The sequence below is a fragment of the Stegostoma tigrinum genome, chromosome 24 (assembly GCF_030684315.1).
Source record: "Stegostoma tigrinum isolate sSteTig4 chromosome 24, sSteTig4.hap1, whole genome shotgun sequence".
In the NCBI taxonomy this organism is placed as follows: domain Eukaryota; kingdom Metazoa; phylum Chordata; class Chondrichthyes; order Orectolobiformes; family Stegostomatidae; genus Stegostoma; species Stegostoma tigrinum.
This window is the reverse complement of record NC_081377.1, coordinates 20,855,544-20,882,795: the sequence shown is the minus strand read 5'-3', so window position 1 is coordinate 20,882,795 and position 27,252 is coordinate 20,855,544. Positions and strand designations below refer to the sequence as shown.

The 27,252-nt window shown below is 39.6% G+C and overlaps 1 protein-coding gene across 2 annotated transcripts in view; it reads left to right on the top strand.

Moving 5' to 3' along the window:
* Nucleotides 1-27,252, top strand: part of eloa (elongin A) — a 51,445-nt gene that overhangs the window by 9,798 nt on the left and 14,395 nt on the right. Inside the window, exons 1-7 of one of the 2 annotated variants that reach the window (XM_048558033.2) lie at nt 5,444-5,595; nt 12,913-12,969; nt 16,223-16,335; nt 18,497-19,547; nt 21,112-21,226; nt 22,855-23,007; nt 24,910-25,007. In XM_048558033.2, the coding sequence (XP_048413990.1) occupies nt 5,584-5,595; nt 12,913-12,969; nt 16,223-16,335; nt 18,497-19,547; nt 21,112-21,226; nt 22,855-23,007; nt 24,910-25,007 (1,599 nt within the window). In that variant the 5' untranslated portion in view covers nt 5,444-5,583. Of the gene's footprint in view, nt 1-5,443; nt 5,596-12,912; nt 12,970-16,222; nt 16,336-18,496; nt 19,548-21,111; nt 21,227-22,854; nt 23,008-24,909; nt 25,008-27,252 lie in introns of those variants that run through there. The other variant, XM_048558032.2, reaches the window with a different exon arrangement.

The window sequence follows — 27,252 nt, the reverse complement described above, 5'->3', positions numbered from 1 at the left end:
TCTGTATTAACAATGATAAAACCACTAGGCCATCAGCACCTCTCTGAAGCTCAGGAGCTTCCTTTAGCTAAAAGAGTAAGATAATTCATGTTGACTTTTTTTTTTACAAACCTGTCAAGGTGTGTGCTAACTGACTACAAAACTTTGAACTTATTCGCTCCCTTTCTGTACCTTAGCACAACCATTTCCCCTTGATGTTCACCATTGATTGAATTCTGCTTTAATGAAAAAGATGACTGTGTGAACTAAGATAAATCTAGCACATTGAAATGCATATGAGCCTGAGGAGCTGTTCATTCTGTTGTGATAAATTTAGAACATAGAACATAGAACAGTACAGCACAGAACAGGCCCTTCAGCCCACAATGTTGTGCCGACCATTGATCCTCATGTATGCACCCTCAAATTTCTGTGACCATATACATGTCCAGCAGTCTCTTAAATGACCCCAATGACCTTGCTTCCACAACTGCTGCTGGCAACGCATTCCATGCTCTCACAACTCTCTGTGTAAAGAACCTGCCTCTGACATCCCCTCTATACTTTCCACCAACCAGCTTAAAACTATGACCCCTCGTGCTAGCCATTTCTGCCCTGGGAAATAGTCTCTGGCTATCAACTCTATCTATGCCTCTCATTATCTTGTATACCTCGAATATACAGATCATGAATAAGAAACAGACCGTAACTGTGTTTTGATGTTTGAATTATTGGACATGATGTTTGTTCGGACTACACAGTTTTCCTGTTTATTCAGCAAGGGATGGTGTTGTATTCTCAATAGCTGTCTCATCTGCAGTATCACGTAATTGATTTGTTTGTATTCCTTTTGGAGGTAATATTATGTGGAAAATGTTTTAATTACTGGCACATGGTCAAAAATCTTATTTGTTTAGAGATTGGTAGTATGATTGAGCATTTTATGTTCAATGACTTAGCCTGTGAATAGTTGCTGTTTAAGTTTCAAGAATGGTAAACTTACACAATGTAGCATTAAAAACTTCTGCTTTTAGGGAGGAGAAGGGAGAACAGTTGGGGGAGAAGCAAGATGTTGCCATCATACCATTATGATCTAATTACAACTGCTAAGGTTGACAATGAAAATCTTCTATGAACCATGTGAAATTATTTTAAATAGTTTCAGCCTACCTCACATTGGGATTATGCCTTGTTTTCCATTGCTTGCTCACCAGTCAGTTGCTTTTATAGAATTATTCTTTACTCAATAGATCCCAGATCTAATGACAGAGTACAAGGCAATATAAATGGAAATCTCGATGATATCTTATTACATTTTTCCTCTCCTGGGTCGGTGCCTTCAATTACAAATCAGTTGCATTCAGAAATTTTAGGATAAGGGAATCTCAATTCTGACTGACTTTCTTTGGGATAACAAACAAATATACTGCAAGTACTCACAAGCTGTAGTAACATCTGTGGAGAAAAACAGAGTTAAAGTATGTGACATGTGACCTTTCCATCAGAACGTCCTTTTTTATGTTCTGTTTGTTACTGATACTGGAGGTCCCAAATTTAGGATCCTGTGGTTTTTTTTTTGTTAAATTTCTCCATCATCCTTAAAATACTCACTTGTTGAAACCAAGCCAATGTGTAACCACATTCCCATGCTCTGCTGGGAAGGTGTGTATGTCCGCAGACTGAGTACTGTTCATTAATTAACTCTCTATTTTCCGCAGTCATTTTCCCCTCCAATCACTAAGTTGCAACTAGCCATCGTGATACCTGGAAATTGTTGAACGTGAATGTTATTTGTTAATGCATTCTAAATTTGAATTTTGCAGTTTACTCTTTTTACTATATTTACTGGGATATCTTACATTGTTAACATTTAATACCTAGTTAATTATTAAATTAGCTTAAAATTTTCAAACCTTTTAACCATAATGCATTGAATCTCCTGTTCATTCGTGTTTAGCAGTTTTGTGCCAGTATATGTTGTTGTTGTTAGGTTTTTTTTGTCTTTTCACTCCCGTGCCATTTTGGAGGCATTGTCTCCTGCTTAAATTCCACTGTCCATGTGCATGTCCGTGCCTAGGCGCTTGACTCTGGATTATTACTATTGACGCTTCTTGCACAAAGGTTTCTGGTGGAAAATTACATGTTTTTTCTGAGACAGTAGGACCTGCAGATGCTGGAGAATCTGAGAAAACAAGGTGTAGAGCTGGATGAACACAGCAGGCTGAGCAGCATCACAGGAGCAGGAAAGCTTGACGTTTTGGGCCTAGATCCTTCAGAAATGGGGGAGGGGAAGGGAGTTCTGAAATAAAAAGGGAGAGGCGGGGAGAAGATGGATGGAGGAGAAGGGGATGGAGCCAGTAAAGGTGAGTGTAGGTGGGGAGGTAAGGAGGAGATCGGCCATTCCAGGGAGGATGGACAGATCGAGTGGCGGAATGAGGTTAGTAGGTAGGAGGTGGGGGTGTGGCTTGAAGTGGGAGGAGGTGGTAGGTGGGAGGAAGGACAGGTTAGGGAGCCAGAGACGAGCTGGGCTGGTTTTGGGACGCGGTGGAGGAGGGGAGATTTTGAAGCTTGTGAAGGCCACATTGATACCATCGGGTTCCCAAGCGGAATATGAGTTGCTGTTCCTGCACCCTTCGAGTAGCATCATTGTGGCACTGCAGGAGGCCCAGGATGGACTTGTCATCTGCGGAATGGTGGGGGGTGGGGGGGAGTTGAAATGGTTCGCGACTGGGAGTTGCAGTTGTTTAGTGCAAACCGAAGGTGGGTGTTCAGCAAAGCGGTCCCCAAGCCTCCACTTGGTTTCACCGATGTAGAGGAGGCCACATCGGGAACAATGGATGCAGTATACCACACTGGCAGATGTGCAGGTGAACATCTGCTTGATGTGGAAAGTCGACTTGGGGCCTGGGATGAGGGTGAGGGGGGAGGTGTAGGGGTAGGTGTAGCACTTCCTGCTGAGTGTGGTGGGGCTGGAGGACAGTGTGGAGCGGACAATGGAGTCATGGAGAGAGTGTTCCCTCCGGAAGGCAGATAAGGGTAGGGAGGGAAAAATGTCTTTGGTGGGATTGGATCGCAGATGGCAGAAGTGTCAGAGGGTGCTGCCTTGGATCTGGAGGTTGATGGGTGGTACGTGAGGATGAGGGGGATTCGGTTTTGGTTTTTATTGCGGGGATGGGGTGTGAGGGATAAGATGCGGGAGACACGGTTGAGGGTATTCTTGACCACTGAGAGGGGGAAGTTGCGGTCCTTGAAAAATGAGGACATCTGAGATGTGTGGGAGTGGAATGCCTCATCCTGGGAGCAGATGCGGTGGAGGTGAAGGAATTGGGAATGGGGGATGCCATTTTTGCAGGAAGGTGGGTGGGAGGAGGAGTATTCTAGGTAGCTGTGGGAGTCGGTGGGCTTGAAATGGTTATCGCTTTCTAGGTGGTTGCCGGAGATGGAGACAGAGGGGTCCAGGAAGGAGAGAGAGATATTAGAGATGGTCCAGGTGAACTTAAGGTTGGGGTGGAAGGTGTTGGTGAAGTGCATGAACTGTTCAAGCTCCTCGTGGGAGCATGAGGCGGCGGCAATACAGTCATTAATGATATGGAGGAAGAGGTGGGGTTCAGGGCCAGTGTAGGTGCGGAAGAGGGATTGTTTCGCGTATGCCATCCCCTATTCCCAAAAGCTTCGCCTCTGCCACATCTGCTCCCAGGATGAGGCATTTCATGCTGTACATCCCAGAACACCTACGCTCGGTTCACACTAAACAACCGCACCTCCCAGTCGCGAACCATTTGGAATGTAGGAGGTTGAGAATGACATTATAGAAGTTTATAAGATAACAAGGGGTATAGACAGAGTTAATGGTGGTTGCCTTTTCCCTAGAGTGGGGGATTTCAAGACCCAGGGGCATATTTTTAACGTGAGTAGAGAGAGATGTAAAAAAGACATGAAGGACATTTTTTTATGCAGAGGGTGGTTTGTGGGTACAGTTACATTTTAAAAAGACATTTGGATAAGTATATGAATGGGAAAGGTTTGGAGGGAGATGGGCCGGGAGCAGGCAGGTGGGACTAGCTTAGTTTGGGATTATGGGCAGCACGGACTGGTTGGACCGAAGGGTCTGTTTCCATGCTGTGTGGCTGTATGATTTCAACTCCCCCTACCATTCCGCAGATAACATGTCCATCCTGGGCCTCCTGCAGTGCCACAACGATGCTACCCAAAGGTTGCAGGAACAGCAACTTATATTCTGCTTGGGAACCTTGATACCATTGGGTTGCAATGTGGACTTCACAAGCTTCAAAATCTCCCCTCCCCCTACCGCAAGTCAAAACCAGCCCAGCTCGTCCCTGTCTCCTAACCTATTCGTCTTCTCACCTGTCCCTCCTCCCACCTCAAGCCTCACCCCCATCTCCTTCCTACTAACCTCATCCTGCTCCCTTGACCTGTCCGCCCTCGCTGGACTGACCTATCTCCTCCCTACCTCCCCACCTACACCCACCTTTACTGGCTGCATCCCTGCCTGCTTGACCGGTCTATCTCCTCTATCCATCTTCTATCTGCACTCCCCCTGCCCCCACCACCCTGTTTATTTCAGAACCCCCCCTTCCCCTCCCCCATTTCTGAAGAAGGGTCTAGGCCTGAAACGTCAAGCTTTCTTGCTCCTGTGATGCTGCTTGGCCTGCTGCGTTCATCCAGCTCTACTCCTTGTTCTTGCATATTTTTTCTATTTTGTTTTCATGTAAAATCATTTTTATGATTTTAAATTTGTGTTTTTCATTATTGTTCTTGTTGATCTGTGAAAACAATATATCCCCATGGCATCTTTTCATTACCTAGCATAACTCCATTAACCTAATCAATTATGGTGTAAAATCCTCTGTTTTAATCCTCATGTCTTCTTTCATAACTGTAGCTTCCCTCCTGCTAGCTTAATTGTAGAATTTCAGAGATCTGCTATTTTGGGTTGCAACAGAGCTATTGTCATTTTATGTTTCTTTTTGGCTGTCTTCACTCATTTCACACACACTTCCTGTCTGCTGTTGATGCCTTATTGATAAAAGGTTTATTATGTTTGAGGTGAATGTCTTTGAATTATGGACTTGGTATGCTTAACCTGCAACGGACAACTTTGAAACTTGCATGTCTATGTACCTAAACAGTTTTTCATGCTGTCCAAAGCTAGCAAAGATACTTCTTTTCATGTATTGCCATGTAGACTGAACATAATTATAAATTACTAACATGGATGTGGCTGTTCATCTATATTAATAACACCATTACTAGCATATGAGTACTGGGAGTAATGTGAAGTAGTGTTTTGCTAAGCATTACGTAGCTAGTTTCAACTGGTTCAGTTTTTTTGAAGAGAAATTTTCTTGAGTAGGTTGTGAAAAGTGATATGACACCATATGTTGTGAAAACGTAAATTAGAACGGTTTCCTTTCAACACTACACTAGAGTACCTTACTCCTTGTTGAACAATACTGGGAGTGTATACTGCACGGTAGATTCCGAAAAAAAAAGTACAAATGCAAAGTGACTAGGAAATTGGGCATAGGACATCCTATTGCAGACCAGAATTTTCCAACTCCTTTGTTTCATGTGACTGGCACGATGACAGTTTCTGTAAGTAGACCTTCTCAATTGCAAGCCAAAATGTCAGATTATGAAATCTTGATGTAGTGAATTATTTATTTATTGATAAACATCTAAACTGCTCAATCAGTACAACAATCAAATGTAAATCTAGGTGATGAAAAACAAATGTTAATGTTATGTTATGCATAGTTATGATGAAGATTGTGAAATATTTTTTGTCAAAGCAAAGAGACAAAATATTGTATGAGTCAGCAGTTCATACCACCTATTGTGACAACCCTTTTTTTTAAAAGTCTGCAGTTTTGTCAGCGGGTGACAGTAAATAAACATTTGTTTTTCTGTGCATTACCTTTCTTGGTCTGGACGAACTGAAATTGAAGATTACTCTACAGTATTTTGCAAGAATATTTCCCTTTGAAATACAATTAGAAAGAAAATCACATTACCAAACTGTTAGCAGTCTTAGAACCTTCAGTTGGTCTAGGTGTTTGTTATAGCCAGTCAACCCATATAACTACCTGCCTTTTTTATTATCTCCCTAAGTTATATTTATTACATTTTGCTTTGGTAAAGATGAAAAACATTCTACATTGGCTAGCTATTGATCTTGACAAATGGCCGATAAACTTGAGTTCCCGTCTCTGCTCCAAAACTTCATTGTCATTCTCCCAGCCTTTGGTAGAGGGTTAGTATGTGAATTATGGAAGAGTCCATCATTCCAATCCTCCACTGGAATGTTTTGCTCCTGATGAAGATGTATGTGTAAGCGTAAAATATCTGTCTCCTCTTTCTCATGCACTTGTTCACTCTCATTTGTGTTGCTTTTCCTTTACCCCAGCAACAGCAACAAAAGCACGTCAGTAGCACATTGCGTTTGTATCTGTTGTGTTGCAGAGGAATGTAAATACTGGATTCCATAGATCAAAGTATATTTGCTGGCTAACAGCCAAAGTGCCACTGAACAGGCTCTTCAGTTTCTTATCAATTGGTAAATTCCATTTTAAATCTGGAATGTGTTGCTGTGATCAAGATGGCTGGCAAAGATGGCCACTTGCTCAAATATTGGCAATAACATGACACCACCACAGTAGACCCTTCTGACTCCTGGCTGTATCTTTCATGTCAGACCCTTCTGGCCACTGCCCTGCCTTGTCCGGCTGGATGTTGCCTACCTGCTGTTGACCACATAACTCATTGCATGGCTTGCCACTTTGGAATATTTCTGAATGCGCCAGTTTTCTCATTCATTTTAGGGGCGCTTCTGGCAGCGGTGCTTTATTATTTTAATGGTGCAGGTCTAATAAAGTCACACACTCCTAAAATCAATTCTGAAATAATGCAATGTCCGCTGGTTTCAGTGTGCTGCTACTTTGGAGATTGACTGACTGCAAGCTGTGCTTTTTATTGATTGACTTGTGGGAAGTGGACATCATTGGCTGGCCATCATTATTACCTGTCTCTTGTGGCCCTTGAGCAGGCTGTGGTGAGTTGCCTTTTTGAACCACTGCAGTCAATGTGCTGTAGGTAGACCTGTAATACCCTTAAGGGCAGGGAATTTCAGGATTTTGACCCAGTGACAGTGAAGGAACAACATTATATTTTCAAGTGACTTGAAAGGCAGATTGCAGGTCTTCCCATGTGTCTGCTGCCCTTGTCCTTTTTAGATGGAAGTGGTCATGGGTTTGGAAGGTGCTGTCTAAGAATCTTTGGCGAATTTTTGCAGTGCAATTGTAGATAATACACATTACTGCTATTGAGTGTCAGTGGTAGAGCGAGTGGACGCTTGTGGATATGGTGCCAGTTAAGCTGCTTGAGTGTTTGTTGGAGCTGCACTCATCCAGGCAACTGGGGAGTACACTCCTGACGTGGCCTTCTAGATGGTGGACAGGCTTCTGGGGAGTCAGGAGGTGAGTTACTCGCTGCACTATTCCTATCCTCTGATCTCTTGTAGCCAATGTATTTATATGGTGAGGCCAGTTGAATTTCTGGTCAATGGTAACCTCAGGATATTTGATAGTGGGGAATTCATTGGTAACACCATTGAATGTTAAAGTGTGATGGTCAGACCTCCAATAAGAGACAATGCCTGGCATTTGTGTGGCATGAATGTTACTTGCCACATGTCAGCCCAAGCATAGATATTGTCCAGATCTTGTTGCATTTGAACATGGGCTGCTTCAGTATTTCTGGAGTCATGAATTGTGCTGAACATTGTGCAGTCATTGGCAAATATTCCTACTTCTGGCATTACGATGGAGGAAAGGTCATTTTTGAAGCAGTGAAGATCAGAGTCATAGAATCCCAATAGTGTAGAAGCAGGTCACATGGCTAATCAAGTCCACACTGAGCCTTGGAGCATCCCACCCATTAAAATGAGTATTTTTACGAGTAGAATGACTCACCCACCCAATAGTTTGTTGTGGCCTTTACTTTCCTTTCCTTGCATTCGTATCCAGACTGTCCTATCAGTGGGTTGTATGAAACGAAGATCATCTGAGGTAAGATTAACCAAGCTAGTCAGTCTGTTTGTCTCAAACAAAAAAAATTACTGGAAAAACTCAGCAATCCTGGCAGTATTTGTGGACAGAAAAAAAGTTAACATTTCAAGCCCAGTAACTCCTCTTCAGAACAGCCAGTCAGTCTGTTTACCTGCCAAGATGTATGTTGGATGTAAATTTAATCATGGCCTTGGGGAAGAGAACACAGACAAATAAAATCATGCTGCTTTTGTTTGAAGTTTGGCTTTGGTATGTTCTTTGATCATAATGGTATAATATTGATTAGATCACTGAGTAATAGGGCAGCAACAAAAGGTTACCGTGATTTCACAAGGACCAACAGCAATGACTTCTCATAATATTAAAAAAAAGCCTGATTAAAAAACTTCTTTACAATTAATACTATTTTCAGCATTTCAGAGTTCAAAATGATATTGATTATTGAGGCATAGCTGCTTCTTGACATAAGTACAGATGTTTTTCTATCTTAAAGTTGCTACGTAATTTCAAAATTTAGTTTGTGGAATAGCATTTGCAGTCATAAAGGTGTACAACAAGGGAACAGACCCTTATTTGTTTGTTTTTAAATTTTAATTTGAATTCCAGGACTCTTGGCTGTTGTATTTATTCACATTGCATTCGATGCTGCAACTTTTTTTGCAAATAAAGGGAATTAATAGGAAGTATTTTTGGACATACCGATAGATGTATCAGTATTTTAATATTCTAATTATCTGATATGGTTTTAGTTGTAACTTGATTTTTTTTTAAAAAAAGAAAACCAACACTATGGAAGGATGGATGAATTGTGCTGTTTGTCACCCTTAAGATGATAGGAGCGTCAGGTGGTTGCTATTTTTGTCATTTGTGCAACTGTGCCTTGTCAAAGTGACTGTTTATAATTGGCAACAGCAACCACTGAGGATGAGATTCCCATAGATGGAAGCTGATGTCAGTGCAGGTTCAGCCATTCCAAAGTTCACTGCAGGAACATCAGCAACTTGCTGTATATAGTACCAGAGCAGCTGTGCTTTTGCCCTGTTCTTTCTATGCAATCTTTTTGTGACAGTGTGTCTAACCTGCAGCAAGACATGTAGACAGCTGTTGAAGCATTTGGACTTGAGCACCTGTCCTGGTTAAGTCAAATTACTTGTGATTTGTCTGGGCCTTGGCTCATCGGTGACATTCCCATCTCTTAAGTCACAATCTTGTTGATTCAAGTTACGCCTGACTTGAATATACAATCCATGCTAACACATTAGTGCAATACAAAGGGAGATAAAATATACCATGGCACCATGTGAAGAAGAATAGGGGAGCACCTCCACATTTAGCCTTTCAATCATTTATTACTGAAAAGTAGATTTCAATTTTTAAATCAAATAATCAACTTCTTATCTCATTGTTATTAGTAAAGCCTTGCTGTGTGCAAATTGGCTGTGGTTTCTTTATTACAACAGAGACTATAGTTAACTTCCTTGGTTGTGAAAGTACTTCAGGACATGATGAGGATATGAAAGCTGTGACATAAATACAAGCTTTTCCTGTTGTTTTCATTCTCTGACAAAGGCTACTTTTACAAGGTGTTGCTTTTAATTCTTTGAGCAGAGAGGTCGCAATTTTTTCTCTGTACAAAAATTAACAGTCTAAATTAGAAATCTACATGGATCTGTCAGCCACATTGAGAATGAATATATTCCCCAGTGTGGAATGGCAACACAAACTGGAAAGGACTAAGGTTCCTGGAAACAGATCTGCGACTGAGAGGGTTGGTTCTGTGTAATTCCGTGATACTGGGCTCAGGAGGGAAGATCACCCACAACTTGTGTCTGAGCACTGTTTCTAATGACTTACTAAACAGTGCAATTATATGGCTATCTGGTGAGGATACGTGGTTTCTCCTGCCTTTCTGTGCTGTCTCACATGCCTGTGACACAAGAGGATAGCTGGCACTCATCGAATTGGGCACAAATTAGCTCGCATCTGTGATGGTTCAGGAAGATTGTTAACCACAACTTCTCAAAGATAATTATGCATTGTGGGCAAATGTTGAACTTGTTCTTCAGTTGTTGAAGGTTTTGTGCCACGTTTTAACTGTTGCATAACTTCTCTCCTGTTATGCTTTTTTGATACTATTTAATCACCAGCCTATTTTGTATGGATAGCACCTATCCAGCTATACCATCTGTAAGATGCACTCCAGCAATTCACCGACGCTGATTTCAACAGCATCTTCCAACATTTCCTAAACTCCTGATATCGACCATCTAGAACGGCATGGGAACACCATTAACTACAATTTTTTCTGCAAGCCACACCTCAGTTACTTCACCATTGCTCAGTCAAAGTCATGGAACTTTTTTTTTCATGACATCACTGCAAGTCCATGTGTACTAAATTATTTCTGACAGTTCACTGTCACCTCCTTTTAAGGGCAATGAGTGGATAACGTAGAAGCGTAGGATTTATGTGCAGGCGCAGGTCATTTGATCCTTTTTGAGCCTGCTGTACCATTCAATAAGATCATGGTTGATCTGGTTGTGGTCTGAGCTCCACTTTCCCATTCAAACCTAAAATGCCATGTCTGGTAAAAATCTATTTAATGCACCCTCCGCTATGTTCTGGGGAAAGAATTTTGAGAGACGGCATTCTAAACAGTGTTCCTTAGTTTCAGTCGTTCTCTCGCTCTTGCGTGCACATGGAAACATCCTGTTGGTGTTCACCCTATTCAGTCCCATTGGATCTTGTGTGTTTCAATGTGATCACCTCTCACTCTTCTAAAAATGGATATAGGCCTAACCTTCTAAATACTCTTCTATGAATGAAGCCCCTTGGCCTATAAATGAGTCAAGAGAATCTCCTTTGTACGGCTTCTGAAGCAATTACGTTTTATTTAGAGAAAACAACCAAAATTCCACAAAGTACTCAAGATGTGGTGTCATTAACACCCTGTATAGCCACAATAAAAGTCCAGATTTTTATATTCCATACCCTGTGCAGTAAACAACATTCCATTTGCTTCCTAATCACTTGCTGTACCTGCTCATATTTAATAGAAGTTGTTTGACATTAATTTAGATCATGGTGCTACAAGGTACTTGCATTGGAATGGACTATATCATACATTTCGGATGAGTACAGCTCATATTTAACAGGTAAATACAGCAACGTTTTACTTTTTTAATGTTGAGTCTCTTGGAATTTTTGGAATACATTTTTAGAGGAACAGGGCGCCTTGAAAAGGGGCGTCTTAATTTTCTTGTTTATCTGTCCATATGTGGTCATTGGATTTCTGCATAATTAGTTTTATGGCTATTACTAGTGTAAAATCTGGCCCAGCGGCTTGAGTCCATTTACATGTTGATATTACAGCACTTTTAAACACTGCTGTGAATGAAAGTAACTCCTTACAGGTGTTTTCTTTTCCAGCTCTTTAAAACCTCAGTAGGCCAAAAACCTGTTCAAACGGGCAAATTATCTATTCTCCGTGGAATTCTTAAAAAGGCTGATAGGCATAATAATGCCTCATTCTATCTTCTGGTTCAATGCTTCTCTTCTCAGCAGCAAGGCTGAAGGTGATAACTTAGTTAAGTGGAGGACACAGCCTGTTCCTACCTCCTATCTATGCTCTACAGTGCAGCAGCATCATTTTAGCTTTTTTTCCCCCTAAAAAAAAGTCTGTATGAGAATAAATGTTATTCAACAGCATTTACAGTCACCAAGAGTGCTGTAAATAAAGATTAAAGAACTTGCAATTAATATGCACCTTTTGACCTCTTGATGTTCCAATTCAATTTTTTTGAAGTGTAGTTACTGTTGCTATGTAGGAAATGAAGCATCCAATTAGCACACAGCAAGGTTCTACTAACAGCAAGAAGATTAACTTTATTTTATGCTGTTGATTGAAGAATAAATATTTGTAAGATGCTGGGGAAAACACCTGGGTGCATGGAATCTTTCACCTGAACAGGCTGATGGACCTTTATCTTACTAACCCATCTGAAAGGTAATTCCTCTATCAGTGTAGCACACTGTCTGAATGCTTCAGAAATATCACCCTGCAGTCCATACTCCAGATTGAGTCAATGCTTTCAAGCCTTATTCTACAGAGGTGAGAATTCTATAAGTGAGTCTCAGCTGGTGCCTAAGGAAATATGTTTTTGTTTTGACACTCCATAAATACGTTTGCAGACACAAGTACTATTACAGGTATGAATAATGCATCCAGAAATAATAGCATGAATTTTATGTAACCTTTTAATGCCCTATGATTGAGAAATATTTCATCTGTCATGGGTGTTTGTTCAGTTTTGATATTAATGTTTTGCATTGTCAAAGGTGTACTTTGCAAACAAAGGGAGTATTTCAAAAAAACTGCGGCAAAGCTTTTACTTTTGCACTAAAATGACTTGCTTCAGAAACAGCAGAAATATTTTTGTCTTCCTGTCAAATGTATTTTTTAAATTCAGATTTGTAAGTTATTTTACATTCCATGTACCTGTAACACGTAAAATTCAAAAGCAAGTTGGCAAGTCATCCCTTTATGGAATGGTCACCGTCCAGGCTGGTGTATATAGAATGGACATTTGTGAAATGTCAGAAGGCTGCATCTCCTTGTTGAAAATTGGAGAAACAGACAAATTCAACAATAGAAGTCAACAGTTCTACATTTTGGCTGTCCTTAGTTGGATTGTTTTCAAACTTCACTGTCTCATTTGTACTGTGCTACGATGGAGGATTTTGCTTTATTTTGTGGTATAAATTGATAGCATGAAAATCAGAAAATTGGTGTGTGTGAAAAGTAGAAAACTTTGAGGGCTAATATTTTCAGTTTCTTTTTCACTAGATCCTGAAGACCTTGAAGCGCTTGAATGAACTTCCTATCACTGTGGATATTTTAGCTGTAAGTTTACAGCCTTCTGAATTATCAAGTTTTGGGAGTGGAAGACTATGTTCATCATAAACTAGCTGCTAATCCAATTTTGCATTGAACAATTAGAGTTTATAAAATAGAAAGAAAGTTGCTGTTCAGTCCTTTGCTCTCCAGCTTTGATTAATGGATCTTTTTGTTTTTTTTTCAATCATTTATTTAAACAAATATGAAATATAAATTCGCTGAAATTCTGCAAATAATTGAGAGTGCACTGGTAGGTTAAAAATAATGGCCTGAATTTTGTGGTGATAGAATAGTATTTGCTATTCAGTTTGTTGTCAGCCATTTAAAAAGTTCATCTCGGTTTTTTGAACAGATTTTCTTCAGTGAGGAGCTACTGGACAAATACTCTAACATTGTGCCTAGCATTAATTTTAGTGCTGAGTCTATCAGAGAGGTCATCTTATTGGCCTGTGAAGGGACTTTGTATCTGATAGCAACATCAAGATTTCTGCATTCCACCTATGTGTGACAGTGCTAGAAGTTGTTGCCCTGTTTACTTGATGATAACGAGTGCTATCAGCCTCTGTTTCTAATACTGCAAAATCAAGTTGTCCGATTTAGGGTTCATTTGAAATCTAGAGGAAGAATGTGACTGGTTAAATGTGCTGAGGGAGAAAACCTACTTCATGTGAAGACTTGGCACTTTTGTGAAAAGCAACAAAGATGTTTGTTGAGAAAAATATGTTTTTGTTTTACTTTACCAGTGAAATTAGAAATCACATTCTGCCTTTACTATTCAATAAGAAGGCAATGACAGGGTAGGGTTACTTGTTGTCTGACCCAATGCATCGTGACCTGTATTGTGTACATTTTGTAAAAACAAAAGATTTTTGTTGCAGTACATTAAGTGCAAGTAACGAGGTGCAATTGTCACTTAGAATAATATTTGAATATAAGTTTTTTTTGTGTTGGTATTAATAACATCTTTATTGTGTACGTATAGAGTTTGTGAAATATTTAACTGTGGACGTCACAATCAGGTTGCTTTTACTTTCCAGTTTTCTGGATGTTTTTCCCTTCATCCCTTTGCTTTTCAAAATTTTTAATGACTTGTTAGAGCAAGGTGCCATGTATATTGATTGCCCCGATTCCTGGGACCACCTTCAAGTGTCTACTGATGTACGAACACTGATATGGACAGAATATTCAATTACAGGAGCACGTGGTGGATAAGAATAGTTCTGTTGTCACCTGATATTTCCAACTTAAATTGCCTAGATTGATTTATTGATTTTTTTTTAACTAGATCTAAGAATAAGCAGTAAGAATTATGGCTTATTTACCTTTCCAAAAAGCAGTGCACCTAGGCCAATTGTAGTGCTCCATTACTGTCCCCACCTGAGAGGTTAACCTGGGAAAGTTATCCCTGGTTTGTACAGTTCAGCTTGGCACTGTGATTTATCATCTTACCTGAAAATAATCACGGCCTTGATGATGCAACTAAATCAATTAATATCTATGCACTTTTACAACATCAAGGAATCAAAAGTAGGCTTCTGATTGAAGGTTAAGAATATTCTGACAACATAATCTGTGACAAAAAGCATAGCTGAAAACAATGGACATGCTGAGCTTTTCATGTCAGATTATTTACATAATTTTGTGGCTAAACCCACTATCAAAGCTGTACCTATAATGTGCTATCAGAAGTTATGACTAATCTTAGACTGTCAAAGAACACTAATGCAATATAGTGCTTCTGCTTTATCACCAAGATCATTTGACATCTAACCCAACTAAATCTATTGCAGACTTTGATAAGCAATTTTTCAAACTTGTACTTGATACCTTTTTTGCATCCTACTAGTCAATCCATTGAGATAAGAGATAAGATAAACCTTAAGAGAAGAATTAAGGACTAATCCATTGACCAGTCCTTAATTCTTCTCTTGAGGTTTATCTTATGTCTACATATATGAACATAAAGAATGTGCAAGGCTATGAGAAGTAGGGGTGACACAACATAAATTGCTAATTTCTGTATTGTAACAATTTGATTAAGGTGGGAAAGTAGAAGTTATTACTCCTAATTTGGATTATTTTGTTTTTAAAATGCAACTTGTAGATATCTTGTTCCCATCTCTCTAGTCAGCCTTCTGATCATCAGTGAATAGATGATTAATGTTCAAGATTTTTTACATAGAACCTCTGAGTGTCTTGTCCTGGGCAAGCTTCAGTTTCCTCCAGTTAAACGTGGGGCAACTGAAACCATTGTCGTCTTCATCATTAGTTCTCCATTCCCCTTCCCTCTCTCGACGCCAACAAATCCTATTTTCTCCTCAGCAGTTCTGTATGCCTCCGTGATCACTGTCTCAGGCTGAACCAGTCCATTTGCAAGTGAATCTTTTGGATCTCGTATCCTGTTCACCTCCATAAAATTGTCCATCTCTACCCTCGCCTCAGCCCAACTACGACTGAAGTTTGCATTCATGTTTTTGCATTTCGTCCACCCAGACTAGATTATGCCCAATAGTTTATTGAGCAGTCTCCCATCCTTCATCTTCCCAAATCATCCAATACTTTGCTCTCTGCGTGTAACTTGTGCCAAGTCTTCTTCACCCATCAGTCATCTCCTTGCTGTCCTTCATCTAATCCCACTAAACCACACTTCAGATTTAAGTTGTTTCTCCTGTGATCACGTCCTTTTGTAGTCTTGTGTCTCCCATCTTCATAACCTCTTTTGGCCCTACAATCCTCGTAGAACTTTACTTTCCTCAAATTCTGTTCTTCTACACATCTCCAGCTCCCTTCATCTCGTTGCTAACTGCGTAAGTTCCAAAGTCTGAAATTCTTTCCCTAAACCTTCCTGCTGCTGCCGCCTCCTCCTTTTTAAATGCTACCTCTTTGCAAGACAACTAATGGATAAGAGGTAACTTGGTAGTTTCAGAATTATTAACTGATATTCCTATCATCTTGTCTTACACATACAAGATCCAATGGGCTAAATGTTGTTTTAACAAGAATGGATTTTTTGCTGCAACATTACAAAAGAAAATGTACTCCAGAATTCTTTCAAAGGCAGTTTGCCAAGGAATCAACTACTATTAAATGCACCATTAACACATGCTTCTTAAAAATGTTATTCAGTGTTGGAGTATAGTTGAATCACTGTTTTAGTTTTCAAATTGATTGGAAGAGTGAAGTGAGGATTTGAGATTATAGTGAGTGTACAAGCTGAAGACATTTATTTTAATGCTGTTTCTGTTCTTTTTGTAAACAGGATACAGGAATTGGGAAAACTGTGAATGGATTCAGGAAGCATGATGTGGTTGGAGATTATGCCAAGAACTTAGTCTCTAAGTGGAAGAAGCTGGTACCCCAGGAAGTGGAACGGTATTGTTTTAACAGCACTCTCGGCTTAAATAGTGAAGGTTTCTACGTTCGCTGTACATGCACATTTTCCCGAATTTTTGTTATATATTAAACACAATTTCTGAACTTGGAGGAGAAAGAATTATTTATCTTGTGTCATGAGACATAGAAAGCTAAAACCGACACCTGATCCCTCAATGTGGTAGTTTTAACTCTGAAGGTTGTCATTTTTAATTGACCCCAAACTCGAGCTCATTAGTAATTTATTGTCACCAGTTTTGTAATTGGAAATCCAGTTTTTATATTAATCTAAAAATAGAGGGATTAGAACTCCAAATTAAAGTGATCAGGAATCTGAAGTTCCAAGTAACAACTTTTTTTTGTCTTCATGTCCTAATGTCCTAGTCTTTAATGGTATGAAAATCAAACAAGTGTAATTCAGTATCTCTCATTCCATGGGATGTGTCCATACCTCTGAGTTCAAAAATCCAGGATCAAGTCCCATCTGCTCCAGTTATGGAAATAACTTCTCTGAACAGGTTGATTAGAAAATATCTAAGAAATATAATAATATAAAAAAGCACTTTCGTAATGCCAAAGGGATGATTAGAGTTTGCAGTTGAAAAAGTAACTTCCTTTGCTTATCTGCTATCTGCCCCACAAAAAAGGTCCCTGATATTTGATTAACAGGAACATGGCACCAACTTCAGTACTTTTCAGGATTATAAGTTTGAACTGTTGACTTGTCTGTTTCAGGCAAGTTTATTTAAAATATTCTGTTGCTTTATACAGATATAATAATTGTAACTTAAGTTAACATGCATGAATTGGATCTAAAAGCTGTCTTTGTTCAACCGTACTGTTACATAATTCAGTCATCTGTATGGCTCCTTGCCTTCCCTTCCCTGCATTTAGTTCTGGTCACCTCATTACAGGAAAGATATGGAAGTTTTAGAGAGGGTGCAGAGGAGATTTACCAGGATGCTGCCTAGACTGGAGGGCAAGCTTTGAGGAAAGGTTGAGGCTTTTCTTACTTGAGTGAAGAAGGATGAGCGGTGACTTGATAGAGGTATATAAGACAATGAGAGGCATTGAAAGAGTGCATAGTCAGAGCCTTTTTCCCAGGACAGAAATGACTATTATGAGGGGGCATAATTTTAAGGGGATTGGAGACAGGTATAGAGGAGATGTCAGAGGTAGGTTCTTTGCACAGTGGGGTGGGTGTGTGGAATGTGCTGCAGGCAGTGGTAGTGGAGTCACATGCTTTAGAGAATTCTAAGTGACTCTTGCTAGGCACATGGAGGATAGTAAATTGTAGGGTGTGCAGGGTAGATTGATCTTAGTAGGATAATAGGTCGGCACAACATCGTGGGCTGAAGGGCCTGTACTATGCGTACTGTTCTATGTTCTGTATTCTGTGTTCCAAGTTCACTCCAAAGCAATTATCTTTAACAGCAGCATTCTTAGAAGGGCCAGTCGCTTACTTGGGGATCAGTGTCCTGATTGCCCTACAACTGATGTATGAGCCTTCAGTCATTCTGCTACAACATGTAAACATCTTGTTGATACACATTTTGCTTTTATTCGCGGAGTTTGGATGAGAAGTAGTTTGTTTTCTCTCCAAGCTAATTGAAGATTAGTGTTTTGAATTATGTTTCTCTGGCTTCTGTTTTATTTTACTACTGACCCAGTGGTGATTTATCTTGCCTCTCTGCCATTGAAGCATAGACTTTTACCACAGGAGAAAACAATTTGACATTGTGTGCCTGTGCTGACCTTCAAATGACTATTCATGGGTCCCTCATATGCGAACATTTACCGTTTGTCAGCCGATTTGATTAGAAGAGCTCAGGGCTGATTCTGATATTGACACTTAACATGAGTAAATGGATACTTTTTAATAAATATTAGATGTCAGTGATTGAGAGTTCAGCTTGACTTTGTTCAATGTTCCCTCAATTAAACATGTGATCCAATTGTTAACCCTTCTGCCTGGCAGAGATCTGAGACTGAAACTAGGACCACCGTAAACTGTGTGGCTCGGTTTCACATTATCCGTGTTCCTGCCAGCGGTGCAGTGTTCTTTTAAAAATAGAGTCCTTTCTTATTGTGTAAATACTGCTGCAATGCCAATGGGAATCATCTTCTGGCCTATCATTAATTATATGTTTATTTTGTTCAGATCCACCAATACATTGGATGAGCGAGAATTTAGTTATAATAAAGGGGTATCTAGAAAGAGACACCGGGACCTTTCTTCAGAAGATGATTATGGACAAACATTCCAGACCCTTCCTAAAGAGTCTAGTGAACCGAACTATGAACATATTCAAGGGAAAAGGAGACACTTATTGGAGAGTGAGAAATCTTTCAGGTCTGGTAGCTATAGCTACCAGTCTTCAAGATCCAATTTTAAAGAGGAGGCAGAGAGATGGACTAAATCTCCTCCTGTGGAGGACTACGATGAGGAGAATGACTATTCTGAGGAAGATGTTGAACAGCCTATGCAGCCATCAAAAAGCTTCCATAAAGCTCCGCGGGACCACCACAGCTCACAGGTGGAAGTGAACACAGGACGTGACAGGGAACATAAGTCTTTGCACAAGGAAAAGCATCAATCAGCTACAAAAGATGAAGAAAAATATAAATTTTCCTCACTCCAAATGCAAGATAAAATAAGACCTTCCTTAAAGGAACAGCATAATCATAGGGATCGAGGAGAGTTTGCTTCAATAAGTTCCAGTCATAAGAAAATTCACCAGCAAACTGAGGAAACTTTAGAATGTAAAAAATACAAGCACAGAGACTCAGACAAACGAAAACCTGCTCATGAAGAGCCAAGGAATACATCGGAAAAACCCAAAGAGAAACCTACATCAAGTAAACAGCGAGAACAGTCAGATTCAAAAAAATCAAAACCTACAGAAAAGCATCAGTCTGTTTCTTTCCCTAAGGACTCTACTAAACCCGAAGTAGCTGATGACTTTGAAGAACCGACAATGTCATTTGAGTCTTACCTAATCTATGACCAGCCACAGAAAAAAAAGAAAAAGGCTAACAGACCTGTTGAGAAAGTTAAAGAGACTCGGCCAGATAAATCCAAAGGGTCAGATAAACGTGTGTCAAAATCAGGTTCTAAAAGCTCAGACTCCTCTTGTAGAGAGAAGAATGTTGAGGAAAAGAAGAAATCCAAACGGCACATTGAGGAAGTGCCTAGTGTTAAACCCAGAAAGGTAAAATTAAGATTAAATAAAATTGTATGAGGTGACATAATTAATACTGGAACATTAAGCTCCTTTACAGAAGTTTAACAGCCATCTTGTTTGAGATCTGGGTGACATGGATTAAAATTCAGCCCTTTAAGTCTGGTGTATATGTATTTATATTGTTGTTTGCACTTTTGAGTGAGACCACATGGGATTAATGACCACAGTTCTCCTGTGTATATTATAGTGGGTGATCAAGGAGAGGAAGAGATAACGACTACTTTATTGCTTATAATAACTCAGTCTGAAGACACTGTGTTCTTAGAATTGTTTATAAAAGTTGGTTCATCTGGTATTGTGTTTTTGACTCCCATAGAATCACATTTACCAAGAATTAGATAGTTTGTAGGGGTGTAGCCATTGGAACAGCAGAGAATAGAAAAAGGAGCAAGTGCACATTTGAGCCTCAAGAACCTATGATGTCATTCTGTGAATGACATAAGTATGTTTGTTTCAAACTGTACATCTGTAACAATTCTTGGGCTAATAGTATTTTTTTGCTTTACAAACAATTGTGTTGCCTGTTAGGTAGAAACCTACCCACAGACTGGATTTCACATGCAAATTAAGTATCAGCTATTTTGTCCCATATATTATTATTGATAACTGTGTTTGGACAAGGAACAATATGCATTTACTGTTTTAATTTGACAATGAAATTCTTAAGCCTCAGCAATGAGTCAAAAATATGAACCAACATATGAGGAACTAAACCAGTGTCACCATTAATTTAGCCCTGTCAAACACTTGCTCTGCAATCCATTATTAAAGTTAGAAATTAGTCTCAAGATGTGTGAAAATGGCAAGAATGTTGATGAATTTGAATTCTGTGTTAAAATACAAAGTCCTGTTACTTCAGGCTTTGTTATTGACTGCCCTGAGATGCTAAGTACAGATTTGTCAGGTTCAAGAAACGTGGAGAACAAATATACTGACTTGTGCTTGTCCAGCATCATTGTAGGAAGTAGCTATCTATGCATCCAGAATATTTCAGAGTAAATGATTTTACTTCATTTTCCATTAATAATGAAAAGCATCTATGACTACTATGAACCAATGCTACAATTTCCCTCTGACTGAACCTGAAAATTTTATTTGCTACGGTCAAGTATGTCAGTGGACTGCCCAGCCACTGACTGACATTGGAAACAGGTTAGCTATCAGACTCCTGGCCACGGAATTAAATTTGGCGTTGTGTTGAAATGTGGAGTCATTGAACAGATTTTTTATTTTTTGACTATGACACTAATTCCCACTAGGTAAGTATTAAAATAAATAGTGGTATTGTCAGTGTCTTCAGCAACGCTTTATTAATCGAAGGCTATGTATCTTTAAAAGTAGAGTCAATCGCAAAAGAAAAAGAAGTGGAGATGTATTAGCAACTATGTATGTATTTTTACTGTGGTCTGTATCTCTCATTTTTGGCATTCCAATATCAGATGCCACTGCACGGATCTTCAATTACTATTTGCAGTTTGCCACTCAAAGACTGAAATTTTAACATTGCTTTTCCTTTCCTCTTTCTCAATAGATGATGATTGATGTAGTACCTGTATTACCGGATATCCCATTGCCACTCATCCAGCCCAACTACAGACCCCTTCCTTCAATGGACATGACACCATTATCACCGCCAAAAAGGAAAGGTGAGTCATTCTGTTGTAAGTTGGAATTGTGAATACAGTCACAGTGTGAGTAAATGGGATTTGGTGTAAATTAAGATAAATATTGCAGATTTTTGGTATGATTTAAGGATGCAGAGGTTGCAGTTAGAAGGCTGGCCAGGAGAATGCTGGAATGTTGAAACTGAGGTTGAAAAAGCATGAATGTGAGTTTTAGCAGAGATGAGCTGAGGCAGAAATGGGGCAGGCAGTTTCATAGAGGAAGAAGTAGATATGGGAGATGAGAGGTTGGAAGCTCAGCTCTGAGTGAAGTAGGGAAGCTAGCTCCTGAACAGTTTGAGTAGAATTTTGCCAACTGATGGGAGGTTTTGCTGCCGACATCAAATTTGACTGAACACTTTTCTATCTTAGCCAATCAATGCCAAACAGGTGGGAAGCCAACCAATAACTGATGTAAGTTCAGTGGTAGTTTCAGCATGTTAAAGATAGGTGCTATATTTAAATACAATCTGCAGTCTTCACACACCATCCATAATATGCTGTGTTTTCTCATGGTGATGAGGCCCCAATGAAGGGTCAGAAAACCAGGCACAACCCAGTCCAGAACTTGGAGGACCCCTCCAAAAGTAACTTATCAGACTCCCTTTCCCAAAATCTACTTGCCAATTGGAAGATGTAGCAGCTGTTCTGAGAGATAAGAGGATGCAGTGATAGTCACTGTACTGTGATTGGGGTCAGTTTTCTCTGAGGCTAGTTGGGTAGGCTATGATATGTTTATGGTGGGGGATATTGTTACTGAGGCAGTCATTGTCATTGGAGGCTTAGTAGTCAATCGATGGATCACAAATTGGTCCAACTGGAATTGCCCTGCTGAGCTTGCAGAGAGGCCTCCACAGTCTACCAGGCCAACGAGGGCCTAGCTGCTTATGCTCTGTTTAGCCGCAGTCCTGGCAGTGAGACGGCAACTGTTACAAGTATCCTCTGCCTCTGTCTGAATTCTGCATGGGTCTAAAACATATGCCTTTAGGGCACACCTGTTGTTACCTGGTATCTATCACTATACCTTGCCTGAATAGCTGAAGTCCCGAGGACGAATCTGGGATGATTTGAGTTCCCTGCCAGGAACCATATACATGTTTGCAGAATACTTTTATGTTGTCAGAAGCTAATCATTTGTTCAGCAAGAGGGAAGTCTTCACGAAAGCGCATTGCTGCTCTGCAGGGACCTTGATAGCTGCATGCATGCAGTCTGTGGGAAGTGAGCTGTGACTGTGGTATTGACTGGAAAAGAATGGGAAGAAAAGAAGATCACTACTAATTTATCAGCTTCCTTTGATCCAGTTTGTATCATTTAGTCTTTTGACCAGACGTGTGACAGGTGTTCTAGTTGAGATCATGTGATCTCAATTATTTGGGGAAAAGAATAAATGAGGAAAAGAATAGTGAGTGTGGGTTGTGCGTGTTTGTGTGGTGGGTGGATGTCTACGTGGTAGCTGGAAATGCATGTGTATGGGATGACTGTATGTGGATAGGGGCAGGTGGATGCATGTTTGTGTGCATGCATATAGGTTGAAAATGTGAGTGTTTGGTGGATGAAGAGTGTTTTTTCTGAAGTGCTTCGGATATGAAATGCAATTTCCTTTTTGCTGCAGCTGTGTCTGTTCTATCTGAGGAGGATCTGGGATTTACTGGTCGCCGGTTCAACTCCAAGATGCAGGTGTATTCCGGATCCAAGACTGTCTACCTTCCAAAGATGATGTCACTGTATGAACAGTGTATTCGGGTTTTACAAAACAACGTGGATTGTAAGTCACAAATAATCATAAGATTGCAATTGCCCGAGTATGTAAAATTAGGACTGCATGATATATATTCCTAATAAGAAAGTAGTTCTGTATTGGTTCCAGGGTTGCCTACTGCTGTGCTCTCAACGTTTGAATTAAGACATAGGTACTGCTTTTTGGAAGTTTTTAGATTTTTTTGTTTGTCACTTAATCCCCAGTAGAAAGCACCTCCTCTTTGACTCTATTATATGCTTCAGAGAATTGGAAATCTTTTGACTACCCCATGATGCCATGCATTGGTTTTCCAAACTACTTTGTTTGATCTGTCTGTCTCAACAAATACGTGTAAAGATTTTCACTCTACCTTGTTATTGAGGAGATAATTATGTGTAATTGTGAAGTAACACTTAAATGCCAGCATGTATGGGTCTTTTTTTAAGACCAGTGCTATTTTCCAATCTCTCTATAAAAGCTTTAGCCTCTTGATGTGTATGGTTCTGCATGTGCTAAGATTTCTCGTTCCTGACCTAAGTGAACATTATTAATATGTAAACTTTGACTATAGGCAAGATACTTGACACAGAGGCCAACAGATGTCCAGACTTCTTCCAGCAATAGTACATCTCAACACTGTAATTTTGAATTCCAGCCTCAGTTGACTTAGTTCCTTTCTTCCCTCCTATTCTTTCCTTCTACGTATGTGGTGGCTTAATGTGGTTTTCCTCCCTTATCTTGGTTTGAATTTACATGGTGTCGATCAGCAAATATTGCTGGGGATTGCTTAATAAATTACAGTACTGATCATATCCACCATTAGTGGGAAGGGATTTGAAGATCTGCTTCTGTGGTTTCAAACTAGCTGACCCATTGATTTCAACTAAGGCAATGCCTGAGGCTAAATTTTGCTGCATTCCTTGCAAGGACATCTGAGCATTAAATATACTAATTGTATATTTGATGTTGAGGGAAACTGAAAAGTAGAATCATGTTGAGCAATAGGTATAACTTGACAATTCACATGACAGTTAAGTAAAATACCATGATAGTTACACCAGTAACCAGGATTCCATTTACACTTTGTTCCCCTTTAAACTCTCAAATTAAGGACAAGGGCTATATAAAAGTAAAGTCACTGTGGTCCCAGGGGACCATAGAGCCATTCTGTCATTACAGATGACTGGTAACCTGAAGATCACCACATCTTAGGCAAGGGTTGAGATTGAAAAGATGCGACCTTATGGTGGCCTCAGCCAGTACAGGTATTGAACCTGTGCTGTTGGAGTCACTTGACATTGCAAATCAGCTGTCCAGCCAACTGATGTAACCAACCTGTGCTGTAGGGCTGTATATTGGAGCTGAATTAGAAGCACTCCAATGTTAAGACGACATTTATGAGTTTAGAAAGACTTCAAATAGATGTATCACAGGACTGCTTTTCTCAAAGCTTTTACACAATTACATGTTGACTTTTAATCCATTTTCTTCCCTATTACTGAGATAACATTTCACAGGTCATAGTCATTCTCCTGTCTGAATGTGAAAAAACGCTTAATATGAACCTAGATTGTAAGGAGTGGCAGATACCTTAATCGTGGAGCGACATCACATCAGTTGAATTTGAAGTAATCATCTGGGCAAGTGTACATTCTAGCATTGGCCACAGGATAATGGTCTGTAGAAAAGTGTGTTTATTTAGCCCTCTACTTACCTTAAATCTAGAAACTGAGACAGTTTTCAGCTACCAGAGAGAAATGTTTTGTCTAAAACATACACCCCTTTGTGATTCGTCCCATTTGGGAATATTATTGACAAGAAATTCCTCAGATTTGCTCTTCAGGTGATGTTATTTCATGAAGGCCCTGCATGTACTGTTTTATATTTGTGTTGCATATTTTTGTCAGCATCTGTTGTGCTTTCTTGCAGCTATTCATGAAGTTGGAGGAGTGCCATTTGAAATTTTAGAACCTGTGCTGGAACGATGTACCCCTGAACAGCTATATCGGATTGAGGACTGCAATCCGGTAAGCCTGTGTTCTGACTCGTCAAAGGGGAAGTTAACAAAAAAGTACAGGAGCTGCTCATTTGAGGTGGCCTACTTTTCACTAACAGTAAAACAAATTATTGTCTTTTCTACAATCCATCTCTATTTATGGGGGAGACAGGATGGTGAGATGCTGGCACAGTCATCATCTCAGTAATTAGTAATCCATTGGCCCAGTCTTCAGCTTTGGGCACAAGTGTTTAACTGCAGTGATGGGATTTGGTGGAGTTTAAGTTAAGGGAAGGAAATCTGGAATTTAACATTTAATCTCAGAATAGTGAATCATGAAGCTATAATTTTGTTGTAAAACCAATCTGGTTCACTTATGTCCATTAGGGAAGGAAATCTGCCATCCTTACCTGGTCTGTGCTACATGTGACTCTTAAGTGACCTCTGAAATAGCCTGGCAAGTCACTCTGTTCGAGGGCAGTTAGTGATGGAAAACAAATAATGGCCTTTCCAATGATGCCCACATCTTTCAAAAGAATGAAAAAGAACTGGTTTGTAAATAGAAGTACTTGAGGGTGTGAATTAATAAGGTGTAAGCTAAAGTCTCAAAACTATAAATATTGTTCCTAGGCTTTTTAATCTTTTCTTTGCAATTCAAAACGTTTTCAAGTGTTTATGGAAAGGAATAGTTTGAGATACTTTATAAATCTACTAAGAGGTGTGGTGAAACACACTTTTTGGGCCAAAATCAAAACCCCTCAATTTGTTGTGATCTCAGTTGAAATATTTTTTGCTTTGTCTAGTCTTTGCCATGTCATGTCAATGCACACGTTGATAAACAAAAGATGGGACTTGTTTTTCACAACTTTGAATCCCAAAGTACTTTAAAATGATGTAATTGCATTTCAGGTAACATGGTATTCAGTCTGTCCCTGACAATATCACATGAACAGCAATGAAATAAACAACCAGATAATCTGTTTTAATGTTTGTTGTTGAGAGATGAATATTTGCCAGGCACCCGATGAATTACCCTGCTCTTCAGACAGCTAGCCAACAGCATAGGTCAGCTGGTGTATTTTAAGTAAGTTATGGTTATAGACTGGGAACATTTCACACCCTTGGAGCCACATCCTCAATAGACCACGTTATTGATACAATGATAGCTGCATCTTTCCTGTCAGATCTTAGAACCATGCTGAGTTAGCTGATGTCATCCAGGGCAGCCATAGTAATGTGACCTACAGCCTTAGCACCCAATGGCTGTAGAGGTGAACATAAACCCAGGCACCTGATTCTAGATGCTAACCAGTGACCCACTACTGAAGTGGTTCTGAATTCTGCCAGATGTAACCAAGATCAAACTTGGGCATGATGCCTCTAGAGGTCAGACTATTTGCTGGCTTCACAATGAATGCATGAAAAATATTCTCAGTACCTTAGGAATAAAAGGAGGAAATTACAGATGGATTAGCTATAAATGGGGAGATGGCAGAGAAATTTGTGGAAATTGATCTTGATGGGATGCATCCTAGAATGATATGGAGTACTGGGAGGATGTGGCAAATGATCCGAACCCTATAAACCTTAAGTCAGAGACTTGAGTGTTCCTATAATTACACATTTGTTCAAAAAGTACGGAACGATAAATTGGGTAACTGTAGAGCAATCTAGCATGAGGAAGTAAACTTCCAGAGGTCATTATATTGGAGATATCTTAGTTTAGGAATTGTCGGCATTTATTTATACAATACAGTTTGTGCCTAGGAAAGTTAATTTTTGAGGAAATAAGAAAAAATATTGACAAGGAAAGGGAAATTAATCTTTATCCACTTTCAAAAGAATCTTAGTGATACAGGCAAACTAGTTAATAGTATGGTTTGAAATTAGAATATGGTAGCATGGAAAAGAAGTGGATGTATGTATCTATACGATAGCAAACAGGTAAAACTAAACCTGTAGCAACAAATAGATGAGCTGCAGTTAAGATATAGTGTACACTTTGGAGACGGTGCAGAAGAGTCTTCCTGAGATGACAAATGGAGAATTAATTGTTTTAGTATGAGGAATGATCGGGAAAACTGGTATTGTTAGTTTTGCTAACTACTTTTTGTCCCAACGGAAAATGTGCTTTTTCAGGAGCAGATCAAAAATTGCTTAACGTGGTACAAAAGTAAGATCTTTTTAAAAATGTGCAACTAATAAAATTAGGAGAAATGGGGAATGAAAGTTTTCCATCATGTAGGAAAGTACTGTGCTATAATGACATACATTAG